This window comes from Ambystoma mexicanum, chromosome 6p (genome assembly GCF_040938575.1).
Source record: "Ambystoma mexicanum isolate Mex_15411 chromosome 6p, UKY_AmexF1_1, whole genome shotgun sequence".
Taxonomy (NCBI): Eukaryota; Metazoa; Chordata; class Amphibia; order Caudata; family Ambystomatidae; genus Ambystoma; species Ambystoma mexicanum.
In genome coordinates, this window is record NC_090935.1 from 60,138,235 (window position 1) to 60,151,568 (window position 13,334).

The window sequence follows — 13,334 nt, forward strand, 5'->3', positions numbered from 1 at the left end:
AGTAATGCAGCAGATGAGCTACTTACCTTCCAAAAATCCAGCAGAACTTAGTGTTGGTACAGGGTTACCCTATACGTACCTTCACTCTGGGGCTGAAGATCAGGTCCAGTCCGGTAGAAATCATTCAGATTGTGTCCTACCGGTCAAGGAGATAGTTTCCAGTCCTACCGCAGCTGCCGATAGCACTAGGATGGCAAAATCCCTCTTCGCCTGCTATGCTTAGATTACAGGAAGGAGTTCTGCAAGGGAATGCAATTCTTTAGGCAGTCTGTAAGTTGAAAGGAAGGATTTGAAGAAACTGGGATTTTCAGATCAAGTGGTATTTTCCCTGCTGTGGGGTGTTTCAATCCACGCATCCAAGCCCTACAACATCATTGTGCATTACTGACATGGGAAACATCATAATGGCTGCCGGAAAGCATGCGGCTGGCCAGAAATCACCAATAATGTGCAGTGAAAACCTGACAGATAGGCCACCATCCACTTTTGCCACCATCCACTTTTGCCTCTGTCAGTTTTAATACAGGAGACCATTGCCAGCCCCATCCTTTGGCTGCCCACAGAGCAAAGTCAGTGCAAAGGAATATAGTGATGGTCAAAATCCGTTTTAATTGAGGTCAAAAATTGCCAAAATCATGGCTCACAGAACCACTAAAAAGGACCCACCTCCTTGTTGGGGGGTCAACATCATTCTCCCGCAAGAATCTACATGAATCTGAGGTCCACAGAAGTGCACCTATATTTGAACAAAGTATAATTTGAGGACTGCTTACTGGTAAGGCAGTTGTCAAAAATGGCCGCAATACCGGTGCTTGACACTAACCGGCGCTAGCAACCTAAATTCTGACAGGGGACCTGTATTTCAGAAGCTAAACAGCATCCTAAGTTAGCTGAGACTTCAAAAGGCTTGCTGGTCAATGAATTCTTAACACCTACTCTTCTCAGGCCCTACACCAACAGCACAGGATATCACAGGGTCCTGTTTAAAAGGGGCGGAGAGTTTCCCTGCAGCCTGGAGGAAAGAGACAATGGATGCCTTCAGCTGAATAGAATATGCTGATTTTGGGTTTAAACTGTCAACACTGCTCTGGGGAAGGCAAGACACATGATCTGAGTCAAGCCAAGTTCCCGAGGGCAAACAAATGGGTGTACTGAATTGAGAGCAAATGTATGTTTTATTAAATTGCTTATAAAATATTGTATCAAGCGGACAAAAATGTACTATTTGGAGATTCTTAATATGAAAAATGTACCCACAATTTGAGACTAAGCTCAACTATGTGTGATGTTCTGAGACCGAACCCCGCGGTTTATTCATATTGTAGACACTGGGTTTATGCTAGAAACATGATAACTTATAGTAATATGCTCAGGAAGGGGGTGCAGGTCTGTGTAAAATTTGATGCAGAACCGACCATGGCAAAACCCACTAAAAGCGCAAAATGTTTCTGAACCCAAGCTCTTAGACAGGGTTGGACCGAGACCTGTGTTAATTCATCTGTGATGTGTACATCTGTGATGTGTACATGTATTATGAACCACGTGTGTATCTGGAAAACCTGTTTGTTATGAAAATTTTATTTTCTAAGTGAAACCAAAGGGGCGTTTCTTCAATAGATTGTAAAATGGTAGCATCACTGACTCACAGCTCAGTTCTCCAGTCAGGCGAGAGAGAATCCTCTAACCTATCAGGAGGGATGGGCATAGAAAGTCAGCCTTCCCACCCAGTTTCAAAAGACATAAAAAGAGCCACCGAGACCCAGAGCGGGACATTCACTTTCCACTTCAAACTGATTTCTTGCGAAGCACTTTGACGGACGACTTCAAATCCAGAGACCAGAACTTAGAATCCAGACTCCAGAACTTAAAGCAGAGGGGCCTGAACCACAAGCTGGATCCCTTTCAGTAGGCCTCAAAATCTTTGGCAACCTGATTCTCAACAGCCGGGCGAGCTGTTTTGCTTCTGGCTAGAACTCTGTGCCCAGACCCAGAAAGCAGAGCTGTATCCAGAACCCATCAGACCCAAACCAGACCGCTGTGCAGCACCGATAGCAGACCAGACCAGACCGCTGTGCAGTGCCAAGAACTTTTGCCAGAACCAGAGATCCAGACCAGCAGAGCTGACCCAGATAGCCGTGACTTCAGAACCACCCGCCAGAAGTCCAGTCTAAACCTGTTGACCAGATCTTGACGGCCTATTTCAAATTTAGAGTGAGAGTATCCAGCCAGAACTGTGCAGAACCAATCTCTTAGTTTAAAATAATCTAATTCAAACCCATTTCCACCTAGCCAGAACTGCATAAGAAATTGTGTGTCCATTCTGTGATTTCCAACCTTCAAAGCAAAATTGTCATTCTGAAATCTTTACTTCATTCTGAAAATCTACCTCCACAAAAACGTCATCTTTTGAACCGTCTTTCATTTTAAAGCTAAGAATCTAGGCTTTCCAACAAATCGAACCTGACATTCCCAACTCCTTATAGTCGTTCCGTAATCGCGATTGACGCACTCGGAAAAAGTGCAGCGAATTGCAATGACTCAATTTCACCACTTGTAAAAATAGCTGCTTCTTGCTTTCCACTGCTGAAATTCGTTTTCACTCTGATAATCATTCCTGAATCATTGCTAGTGTTGACCTGAACTAATTCAAAGTAGCTATATTGCATAGGGGGGGGGGTGCGGGGAGTGAGTTATAAAGAAAAAAGTGATCATCTTATCTATTGTTGAAAAACCATATCAGTTTATTTCTGTGCTGCATTCTTTCCATCATTGCTTTTCATTGAAACCATACAAAGCATTCTCTGCTACCTTATCCTTTCTATACCAACTCCTAAGTAATTAAAGAATTGTGCTACTATAATATTATCCATTGTTGATCACTGTCATTTATAAGTGATATCAAATATTAATTTATTCATAAGTGTGATATATATTGTTAATTTTTCAAATAAATATTTAATTTGCAAAACAAACCTACTTCTTGGGTCAGTGAAGTCAGGGAGATTCAAAGAGAGGGGCGTTATATAAGGGATCATCCAGATTTATGAACTTGTCATAAAAATATATAAATAAGGGCTTCCATTGGGCATCCCAGACTAGGCATTGACTTAGTTGGAGTGCTGAATTGAAGTCACTTACACTGCAGAAATGCAGTGTCTGGCTAAGCTCAAGTGCTGTATGAGAGGCATTGGGAAGGATCTGGTGCGAAAAGTAAAGGTTGTCGGCACTAGAATGTGGTATTTTGTTTTGCAGTTTCTGCAGGATGCGCTGGACAAGGGCTTGTCTGCGTCTTCACCAAGGGGCAGCCATCAGGGCTTTTAGGGAGCAATGAGTGTCACAGGAAGAAGTGGGGTGCGGGTGTAAATTGCTTGGGAGTTTTACAGCATCACCTTCCAGCACGTGCCAGGTGGGATCTTCTGCTGGCATTGTCCTCTCTCAAGACTGGTCCCTTTGAACCCTTGGCATCAACTGATAGAAAATCTGAATCTTAAAGACAACCTCTCTTATCACCATTATTTCTTCTCGCAGGGGAGGATGCAGGAGGCTTTACTCCGTTGCCAGCCATATCTTAATAACACCCAGACTTTCTTCCATGGTTGTGTCTAAATATCACTGCTACCAGGACGTGGTTTTGCCAGCTTTCTTTCAGAAAGAATCCTCCCGGAGGAATCCTGGCATGGTTTGGGTGTGAAGGAGGTTATGAAGTACCCAAGACCATCTGGAAAAATATGTTTGCTGGCTTCCTTTGGCCAGCCAACAATAGGTCACAAGGCCCCGGTGGCAACCATCAGCAGGATCAGATCAGGGTGGTCATTACCATGGCTTATGCAAAAGGTATGTCCACTCCAGGGAAGGTCCAGGGACATTCAAATGGTTGAGGGATCTCCCCCTTCAGGAGATATGCAGGGCAGTCATGTGGTCTGACCCACCTTCTCCTCCCCCATCATGTGGAGCATGATGCTTAGCATTTGGTGCATGGTTCTGGAGCTTGCATCCTCCAAACCTTGGATACCCAAGTTCAAGATCTATAAACATGTGTGAGGTGCAGCAGCATTCTAGGTTATCTGATTTTTGTTACCATGGCATACATGCCAACATTCCAACGCCCATGGGAGGAAGATTTTCCCATAGGAATGCATTGAGGCTACAATTAGTTTAGGCAGGAGAACGTGATTTTTCACTGTATTTTTTTCTCACTGAATATTCACCAGTCTCTCACCTCAATGTTGAGGGTTGGCATGTATGCCATGGTTATTGCATGGGATCCAGTGAAGTGGAAGTAATGCTCAGATTACTTACCATTAATCCTAGTCCTACTCTTCCCCATCGCAGTACTGATGTCCTGTCCCATCCCCCATTTGGAGGAATAGGCAGGGGTAAGAAATTGGTAGAGGTCCCGTCGGGAGGCTCGGGCCTCACGGCTAAGTAATGTGAGGAGGAAGGATAGAACTAGGAGTAATGGAAGTCTATAAATTACCCACCAAAAGCCATTAGGTTTCAATCCCTCGTATTGCGCGATTGGACGTCACCGAAGATAAAAGTACCCAAGGACGGTCAAGTCAAATAACGGTTACTTCAGGAATGCCCACAGCAGTATCGGTGGCCTGGCGTGGCCACCGCCCCCCCCCTCATCCCCACTCTCATCCCCCTTCTCCCCTCATCCCCCATCCCACGGGCCCACCAGCCGAGTACCTGAAGCGGACATTACATCGTCTCAAGACGGCCTGCAGCCGCTCGAAGACCTCGCGGTTCTGGTAGCCTCTGCGGCTGAGCATGCCCGCCAGCCTCAGGTCTCGGATGAGGTCGAGCAGGGTGTGCGTCTCGCGCTCGCTCCAGCGCTTCTCCGCGGGGGCAGGCTGGGCGGGAACCGGCGGCCCTTCCTCCATGGCGGCGATGGCCGGTCGAGGAGACCGGCCGCGTGGGCGTGAATACTCGAGAGGCGCGCCGTGAGGTACGGGAGGGGCCCGGGGTGTGAGGAGAGAGAACCGCGCAGGTACTCGAGGCGAGAGCTTCACCACAGGCCTCAGGCGCGCAGCGCGGGATTTCACACACGCTGGCTGACAGGATTCTCTCACAGGCGCACTTCCCGCGCGCGCCCCATCCCCCACACACTCTCTCAGAGGCGCACTTCCCGCGCGCGCCCCATCCCCCACACTCTCTCAGAGGCGCACTTCCCGCGCGCGCCCCCCATCCCCCACACACAGGCGACAGCAGGCGGAGGCCAGGGAGCTGCACACCTGGGGGCTGAAGCCACCCCTCGCGCGGGACTGCGCCCCCCCCCCCCCCCCCAACTGAGGAGAAAACCAACAACTACGAAAGCGTTCGCAGGATTACCGCATTCACCTAAAATCGCCTACTTTACAAGGCCAAAGGCTAATTGATGTTATGGCCTCGTAGTCGGAAGGCGCGATGTATGAGCGGTAATGTCTGCAGATCTGACACGTACCAGCAGACTTATCTACGCGCACAAAAAAAAAATGTGTAGGTAGGTACTTGAAGATTTCACAGTTCTGTATTTGACAGGCAGTGTATGATTTTCGTATAACACACGGCGAGCTAAAGTATTAAGGTACAATGCGTAGGATGACCAGATTTAAAAAATAAAAACGGGGACAGGGAAACTAACGTAAACGTAGAACTAACTTTTGGCCTTTTGTTTAGGGGGTGGAGCTGGCCTCCTCTGCTTCTTAATAAGGATTATTGTTTCCCTTCTCTAGTTTGTCATGTAGCTTGTTTCTACTCTACACCTGAAACCAACCAAGAACAAATATAAAGGATGAGTCTAATTTACGAAAGTCCTCCGTTTCTATTACATTTTTGTACAAATTATCAGCACGGGAGGGGTAAAGATTGACTCCGTGCCTTTAATAGACTCAAGACTCCCTGAACTATTCTAGTCTGGGTAATCTTTATTCTATGGCAAGACCAGAGGTGAGCATTATGCTAGTTCAAAGCTTATCAATCACCACAGTCGCTACTCCCATGATTGGATTAAAGTAGAACTTCTTAAATGTTACATCACTAGACCAGTCCGCTGTCAGCATCTTCTCTAGACAGACACCCACAGAAAAAGCCTTGGAAGCTATAGCCCCTCTGGCATATCGTGCTACAAACTTAGATATGTTGAGGCCCGCTTCCGCCATTACCCATCTGGAAATAGTGGCAGGGAGGCTGGTCCAAAGGGTTCTCAATGTGCTATTAGCAATTAAGTTTCGTTCGCTGGTCTACGGGCTGCAGTCATCCTTTCATACATTCTCAAACCGTTTGCTCTGCACAAACAAGGTCCATTTGCGTAATCTGGATATGAAATGGTCTTGCCGGTGCATTTTGTGCGTCTAGTCACAGTAAAAGCAACCCCTTCTGGAGAAAAAAAATCTTCCTCTACATGTTCAACGCTCTCACCTCTGGCACTCTCTTGCAATATACTGGCCAGCTTGGCAGAAATGTATTTTAGCCCTAATTACTGGAAATAGCAGACCTGTAACTTTTATATTGTTTGAAATCCCTTACCTTTCTGGAAAAGTCCTGTTAAGAAGTTCATTACCTCCACTAGAGGTGCAGAAATGGGATGAAGACCTCATTCCATGCATCATCTACACCACACTCCCCACGTGGCCTTATAACTCTTCATGGTACTGAGCGCCCAGCATTCTGTGATAAGCTTTGAAGCTTCTTGCAAAATCCCCAGCAATCTTCATCTTGTCCTGAAACCTTGCATGCTATCAACTCCAGTGCTCCCGGATTCTAAAGGGTGTGCTTCTCCCCTCCTGTGGTTACTTTCAGCAATAGTGGAAATGTAGGTAATATCAATGATATGTCTGTCAGGTGCTCCATTAAGAATGGCAAGCATGCTTGCAAACTCCAACACAGGCCACTAGTACAGGGATAGCTTCTCCTTCCTTACCTCGGTCAGGACCCGCTCAATCATTGCGAAAGGGGGAAACCCATAACTTCATGTCTCTCCATAGGCTTGCAGGAAGGCATTGTGCCTTTGCACATGAAACCGGCCTGCAGCTGAAGTAGCGTGGCACTTGGTTGTTGGTCATTGAGGCAAATAGATCTATCTCAAAGGGCTCCCATTTTTTTTTTAATCTCCAAGAAGAGCTTCCTGTCTAGCTTTCAATAGCTGGAATCTGTCAGATCCCATGAATTCCAATTGGCAACTGCGTTGTCCGTCGCTGGTAGGTGCTCCGCTGTAACTGATGGCTTTCGTTCCAGGCAGTAATACCAGAAATCCCTCACTATCTCTGCAAGCATCTTAGATCCAGTTCTCCCCAGGTGATTTATGTATCCGATCGCCAAAATGTTATCCATCCTCAAGAGCATGCAAAACACTCCCTTTTAACAAGGAAGGGATCACAAAGGAGCTTGCTAGAAACTCCAGGTAGTTGATGTGTAGCTTCAGTTCTTGAGCAAACCAGCGACCGCTGGTCGTTATCTCACCACATCTGGTTCCCTTGCTTTGTCTGCTGGCGTCTGTTTCCAGTATGGCATACACCATTTTCCAGAAGATGTCTCTGCCGTTCCATGCTTCCATGTGTTCCAACCACCATTTCAGCTCCCTCCTTAGCTCTGCGTCTATCGCCACTAGCTGATGGTATGCCAGCCCTTTCTGAAGATTCTGAATTTTCATCTTCTGTAGGGACCTGTAGTGCAAGGACCCTGGAAAGATAAGCTTGGCTCGAGGCTGCTAGAAGTCGGACGATCCTCGCTAGCTCTCTGAGGGAGATCTGTGTCTTGCTTAGGGCGCTTCATAGCCCTTTCTTGATCCCTCTGACCTTCCGATTGGGTAACTCTGATGTACTCTTTTTGACTGTCCACCATAAACCCTAGGAACTTTAGTCTCTGCGCTTGTTTCAACTCTGATTTTTCCCAGTTGGTCAGGAATCCCAATTTCTGTAACAATCGGATGGCTATGGATCTGTCTGTCTGCTCTTGTAATCTCTCCACTTCCAGTGACACAATGATCATATCGTCCAGATAGATGATCGGTGTCATGCCTGACTCCCATAGGGCTGACACTACTGGCTTCATTAATTTGGTGAAGCACATGTGAGCTGATGAGTCTGAAAGGTAGGCAAGTAAACTCCCATACCTGTCTGTCCCATACGAACTGCAGGAATTTCCTGTGGTCCTTGATATGTTGGTGACTCTTCATATTTCCAGTAAGGATCACGTGGTGAGTCAAATGTATTATAACTTCATCTTCTTTATTGCCTCTTAATCAAAATCAGTTTCTCACATAACATCAACAACCCTCTTCTCCACCTGCCTTCTTCACTGCATCAATTGTCTCCATTTCCAATCTCATTCTGGAATCTCCTCTTATGATGATGTCACAGCCCTGTTCTATGGGAATCGTCAGGTAAGCGTCCTTCGATCTAATCTGACTAGTTAGTTTCCTTCTGGTAAGATGTTCCTAAGTAAGTGGGTACCTTCCATCTTGAAGTGTGTCAGGGACTTGAGGGCAGAGACGTGCCCACAAACCAGAGGGTAGAAACGTTCACAAGAGACAGGAGTCTAAGGAATCCTACAGACAAGAAAGGAAAGGCAATAACTACAGGCACAAAAAGGCAGTGAACATAATGGGGCAGGGAGTACAAGTAAGACAAACACGTTAGGTTCCCAATTGTGGTGTACACAGAATGGGAGAAGAGTTTCCCACAGGGTCAGAGGAAACTAACTTTCTGAGCTGTTTACTATTACAAGGCCCCACTCTGAATGCCAATGGAAAGGAGCAGCAGTAGTGGGTGTCTGTGTCTGGACCCTAAGGCCCGAGCAGTACTTGCAAGACTTAAGCCTGTACTGATCTATCAAGAACTGGACGGTGACTGTCCCCTCTTGGAATAGGAACTAGCACACTGTTAACAATATGGCACAAGATACAATACTAAAACACGAGAAAGAAAAGGGGCAGAGAACTCTGAACAAAGGAATTATACAAGCACAAATGACGACAAGAACAGTAACAAATATCCAGGGAAAAATAGGAAGGCAAAGGGACTAAGGTTCAGGACAGAGTTCAGGAAGAAAGGGAAAAAGCAAGAAGACAAGAATCTAGGTGCAAGGGTACATGAGACTGCAACTGCAGACTAGAAACGTAGTACCGGATAAAGGAAGAGCAGCAGACTGAACTATAGACCAGGAACAAGAAAACTCAGGACTAAGTCTTTGGATATGGATAATAAGGACTGAACTTCAGACTGCTAACAAGGAACCGAAACTATGACTGGAATAACAAGGGCAGGACTGCAGACAGATAACAAGGAAACTCAGGACTGGAATATAACGCAGCTCTCTCTTATGTTTGTAGTAACCTTTACCATGTATAAGAATCATCTTTGGGCGGCTTTCTTGTAACCCAGAAGTAAGCCTCCTTAAGCTCGTCTCAGCGCCTTGATGCCTGTGGGCTGCAGTGCGCTTTACAAATCTAAATAAATAAAAATAAATAAGAAGCTAAAGCCAGGTAATGTGGACTATGGGCATAGAACAAGGAACTGCAGGCAGGGAACAAGATAATTGGCGAAGAGAGCAAGGGACGGCAGACGGGGAATAGAGGACTGCAAGTAGAGGAGCCGGGCTGCAGTGCAGGAAGCACTGAGGTGCAGGGCAGATGAAGTGTAGGCAGAGTAGCAGTAGCAAGGCTGCAAGGTAGGGAGCACAGGGTACTGGAACAGGAGCGGGTTCTGGAAACAGCACTAACAAGACACAGCAGCAATCCAAGGATCAAAGCACAATAGGCTGGGAGCGAACTCAATGCAAGAGCCATGATCCTCTGCAGGAAGCTGCTTAAATACTGACCAGCACCTGGAGCACCACACCTGAAGGTAATCTGCCTCCTCCCCCTTTGGTCCTGGGAAAGTGAAAGCAGCACTGATCTCTAAGGCTTATGGGGATTAAAGTTCTAAAACGGCTGCATATGAATAGCCAGGTAATGAGTAATTCGACACGGTGCATTATGGGGTATGTAGTTTGAAATTAAATAAGGAAGTACTAAAGCCCTGCAAACGGATAGTAATGAAAACATTATGAATAGGTATTCTCTAGGGATGATTACATTGATGAATGAGTCCCAAATAGCCCATAATGTGTGCCTATTGGTGTCCAGTGGCACAGTCATGACAAAGTGGTGGTAGGTAGTCTACTCATTGAGTTCTCTCAAATGTATTACGAGACTGACCTTGCCGTTCCTGTGTACTAGAAACAGGTTGCTTACAAAGCGCCACCACTCTATGTAGGCAGCCGCAATCGCCTCTTTCTTTCAGAGGTTCTGTACATCTTGTTTCAACAATTGGCTTTTTGCATCTGACATTTCTATCAGTGTCTCCTCATCTGTACGGGAGCCGGCCAAACTTCTAATTGCTATCCCTGTACCATCTGCAATACCCAGGCATCGCCTGAAAGTTGATGCCAGTTGTCTACAAATAGCACTGCCCTGCCACCAAGGATTGGGTATTTTTTTTGGTCTTTCACCTGAGGTAATGGCAGGTTGTCTGCTCGCTGTTCACCATTTTCATCCTCTGCCACCTCAGCCTCAGGTGGTCGGGAAGAAGGAGTCAATTCGAAACGTAGTCCCAATATTGGACTGTGCCTCTCCCTCCTTGAGGTCTTCGGCCATAGGGGAAGCAACCAGTTGAGCGACCTGTGCCGCAAAGGATTCCACGCATTTTCCCAATTCCTTCACAAACATCTCTTCCAAAACCAGTCCTTATTCAAAGGATGCTAGGTCACCCAACATTTGCTCTATCTTACTCAGTAGGCCTTCTGAGTGTTCTGCTGCAAATGTACAGTTCACATTGCCCAGGAGGTAGACCGCTCGCTGGGCCTGGTTTTCCAGAGCTGAAAGGTTCATCAGCACTCCTGTGTCCTTGGCCCTCTCTGCCAGGTCCATAATGTGTGCCAAGGGGTCCGCTAGGTCCAACAGCTTATCTTGGCATGTGCGCAATGACCTGTCATTTCCCTTTCTAAGATCCCTCGGGTTATTGCTCACAAAGGCAAGCAATTTCAGGTCGAGATATGTGGTATCCTTGACCTTCCTGTCAATTCTAACCTGGGGCACTCCACTCTCAGGAATTGCCTGACCTCTTTATCAATCGGCATGCGCATCCAACCACTCGTGTGAGCCTCCACCCTGGGCGAGGGGGCCCATGCCATGGACCTTGATGCCTAATTAGGTTCGGGTCAAACATGCCATGTTCCTCTGGGATTTTTTATCTGAGTTTTCTCCTCACATTTTTCTTTTTTTTGTCGTTTAGGATTCTTGCTTCCTTGCTCTCTTCATCTGGCGAGGATAACTCTCCTACAGATGGGGAGTCCAGCTCCACTATGGAGACTCCCGTCGGACTTGAAGAACCCTCTGCTCCCATATTTTTCTCCCCCGGGCTGAGGGTCAAGAGGCTGGCCACATTGCACGTTGAAAGCACGGCACGCAGCTGGTCCATCGTCTCTCGGCCTCTTGAAGGCGTGCCTTCCTGTAATATTCGTGGTCTGTGGGGGTGTGAGAGGCTCACCTCTTGCAGACTTTCTTATTTCCCTTTACACTCTCCAGCGTGCCTGGTCTAGCAGTCGAAGGTGAGACGCCAAGTTCATCATCATCTCCTCCCTCCCTTGAGCTGTACCACAATAGACTATAGTAGCTCGAGTCTCTTCTGGATGGGACGAAATCCCTCCTTCACAGCTTCCCTCAACGTTTGCGTCATAGCACCCTGGAGGGTGAGGGTGGAGAGGTCAGGATAATCATATTCCCCTTCAAACTCCTCCAGAAATTTCTCCTCCTACTTGGACCATTCATACTCATAACTGTTGTTATGGTAATGTTAATGTTGAAGGATATTTATACCACGCACTATCACCACCGTAGTGGTGCTCTGGTGGATCTACCAATGTGTGTCTGAAGCACGCCTAGCTGTGTGACGCTGCAGTGTAACACCCAGAAACCTTATTGACCAATCCCGTAGCCTCTTCAGGCCCATTTCTATGGCCGTCATCTGCAAAAGGGGCATATCTAACACGTGCCACCAAGCAACTATCGCGATATTTATGGACATTTAGTGCTGTGCGCAGGCGGGAGTGGGGGAATAACTTTGAACCCGGGTAGGGGACATCGTTAGTTGTGGCAGCTCTTAAAAGAGCCTTTTTTATTTTCTTTAAAGGTGCTTCCATAGAAACACCTTTTTTGAGTTTTTTATAAGTAATTTTGTGATTTCAAAGTCAGCTCCCATTTTTACAATACGGTCTTCATTGCAGCCTGTAGATTGTGAAACAAAATATCATTGCCACTGGTCGACAAAGAAATGCCATTTCCTATGAAAAGGTTTATATATAGAGTACCAATGTTGTCATTCTCAAAGGAGAACATCCCAGCAGCACTCAAGAAGTCACACAAGCTTCTGTTGATGAGACCCCTTCCGACCTCTGGCTGGCGTCAGGAATCATTGCAATACTTCCACACTATTCTCGGGGGTATATATGAGAAAAGCACATTGGCAGTGGGAAAAATCCGCTGCACTGCTTTCATCATCTTCTTCAGTTGATGTTACACACGGGAACAAGGCATGGAACCCAAAAAAAGGCTCTAAAGTGCATGACCACAACAGGTACAGTTGCAGAAGTGGCCATGTGTCGACATTTTACAAGCTCTCCACCGAACAGCACGCTTCGACACTGCACCACAAAGCCTCCACTCCCTCCAAACCAAAATTGCCACAAAAGCCTTCTTGGAGGGCATACACAAACAGATCTTCCACAAGGGCATCACTCACAACGAAAACTGTGTGTCTTGCCATGTCTTTGGCAGCCGCACTACACAAACTAATGTAAAAAATGATTGCTGCCCTTTCCTGTGACGCACACCCTGAGCACCTGATTGGATATTCCCCACAGTCCCATTTCTATTGGCCACCATGGTGAGAAGCGTTCCTTTCCCCAAGTACCGCAAGGGCTGCACCCCAGTGAAGCAGTAGGAGTCCTTCTCCCTATTGGTGCTCTTGCCTGTGATGCACACCCTGAGCACCTGACTGGACAAAGGCCATAGTCCGATTTCCATTGGCGAGCATGGTGAGACACGCAGAATGTGGCAGGTACGCTTCCCCCAAGTACCGGGAGGGCAGTGCCCCAGTAAAGCAGGACGACTCCTTTCCCTTTTCACTCCAGCCATGCATGTAAGGCGCTAGGCCCTCCCCACAGAAAACATATTGTACTGGCTATGGTTAAATGCTCATGTCATGTGCACTGCACTCCCCATCTTTCACCCTGGGCACATATTTGCATCCATGGCTGCATAACAGTCTGATGGATGTGCTGAATAGTATGTAGGGGGCTCTGTATATTAGCCA

At 46.9% G+C, this 13,334-nt stretch overlaps 1 protein-coding gene across 1 annotated transcript in view; it reads right to left on the reverse strand.

Moving 5' to 3' along the window:
• Window positions 1-5,337, reverse strand: part of LOC138510873 (uncharacterized) — a 259,307-nt gene extending 253,970 nt beyond the window's left edge. Inside the window, exon 1 of the mRNA XM_069626530.1 lies at window positions 4,693-5,337. Within this exon, the coding sequence (XP_069482631.1) occupies window positions 4,693-4,886 (194 nt within the window). The 5' untranslated portion in view covers window positions 4,887-5,337. The remainder of the gene's footprint in view (window positions 1-4,692) is intronic.
• Window positions 5,338-13,334: the final 7,997 nt, after the last annotated feature.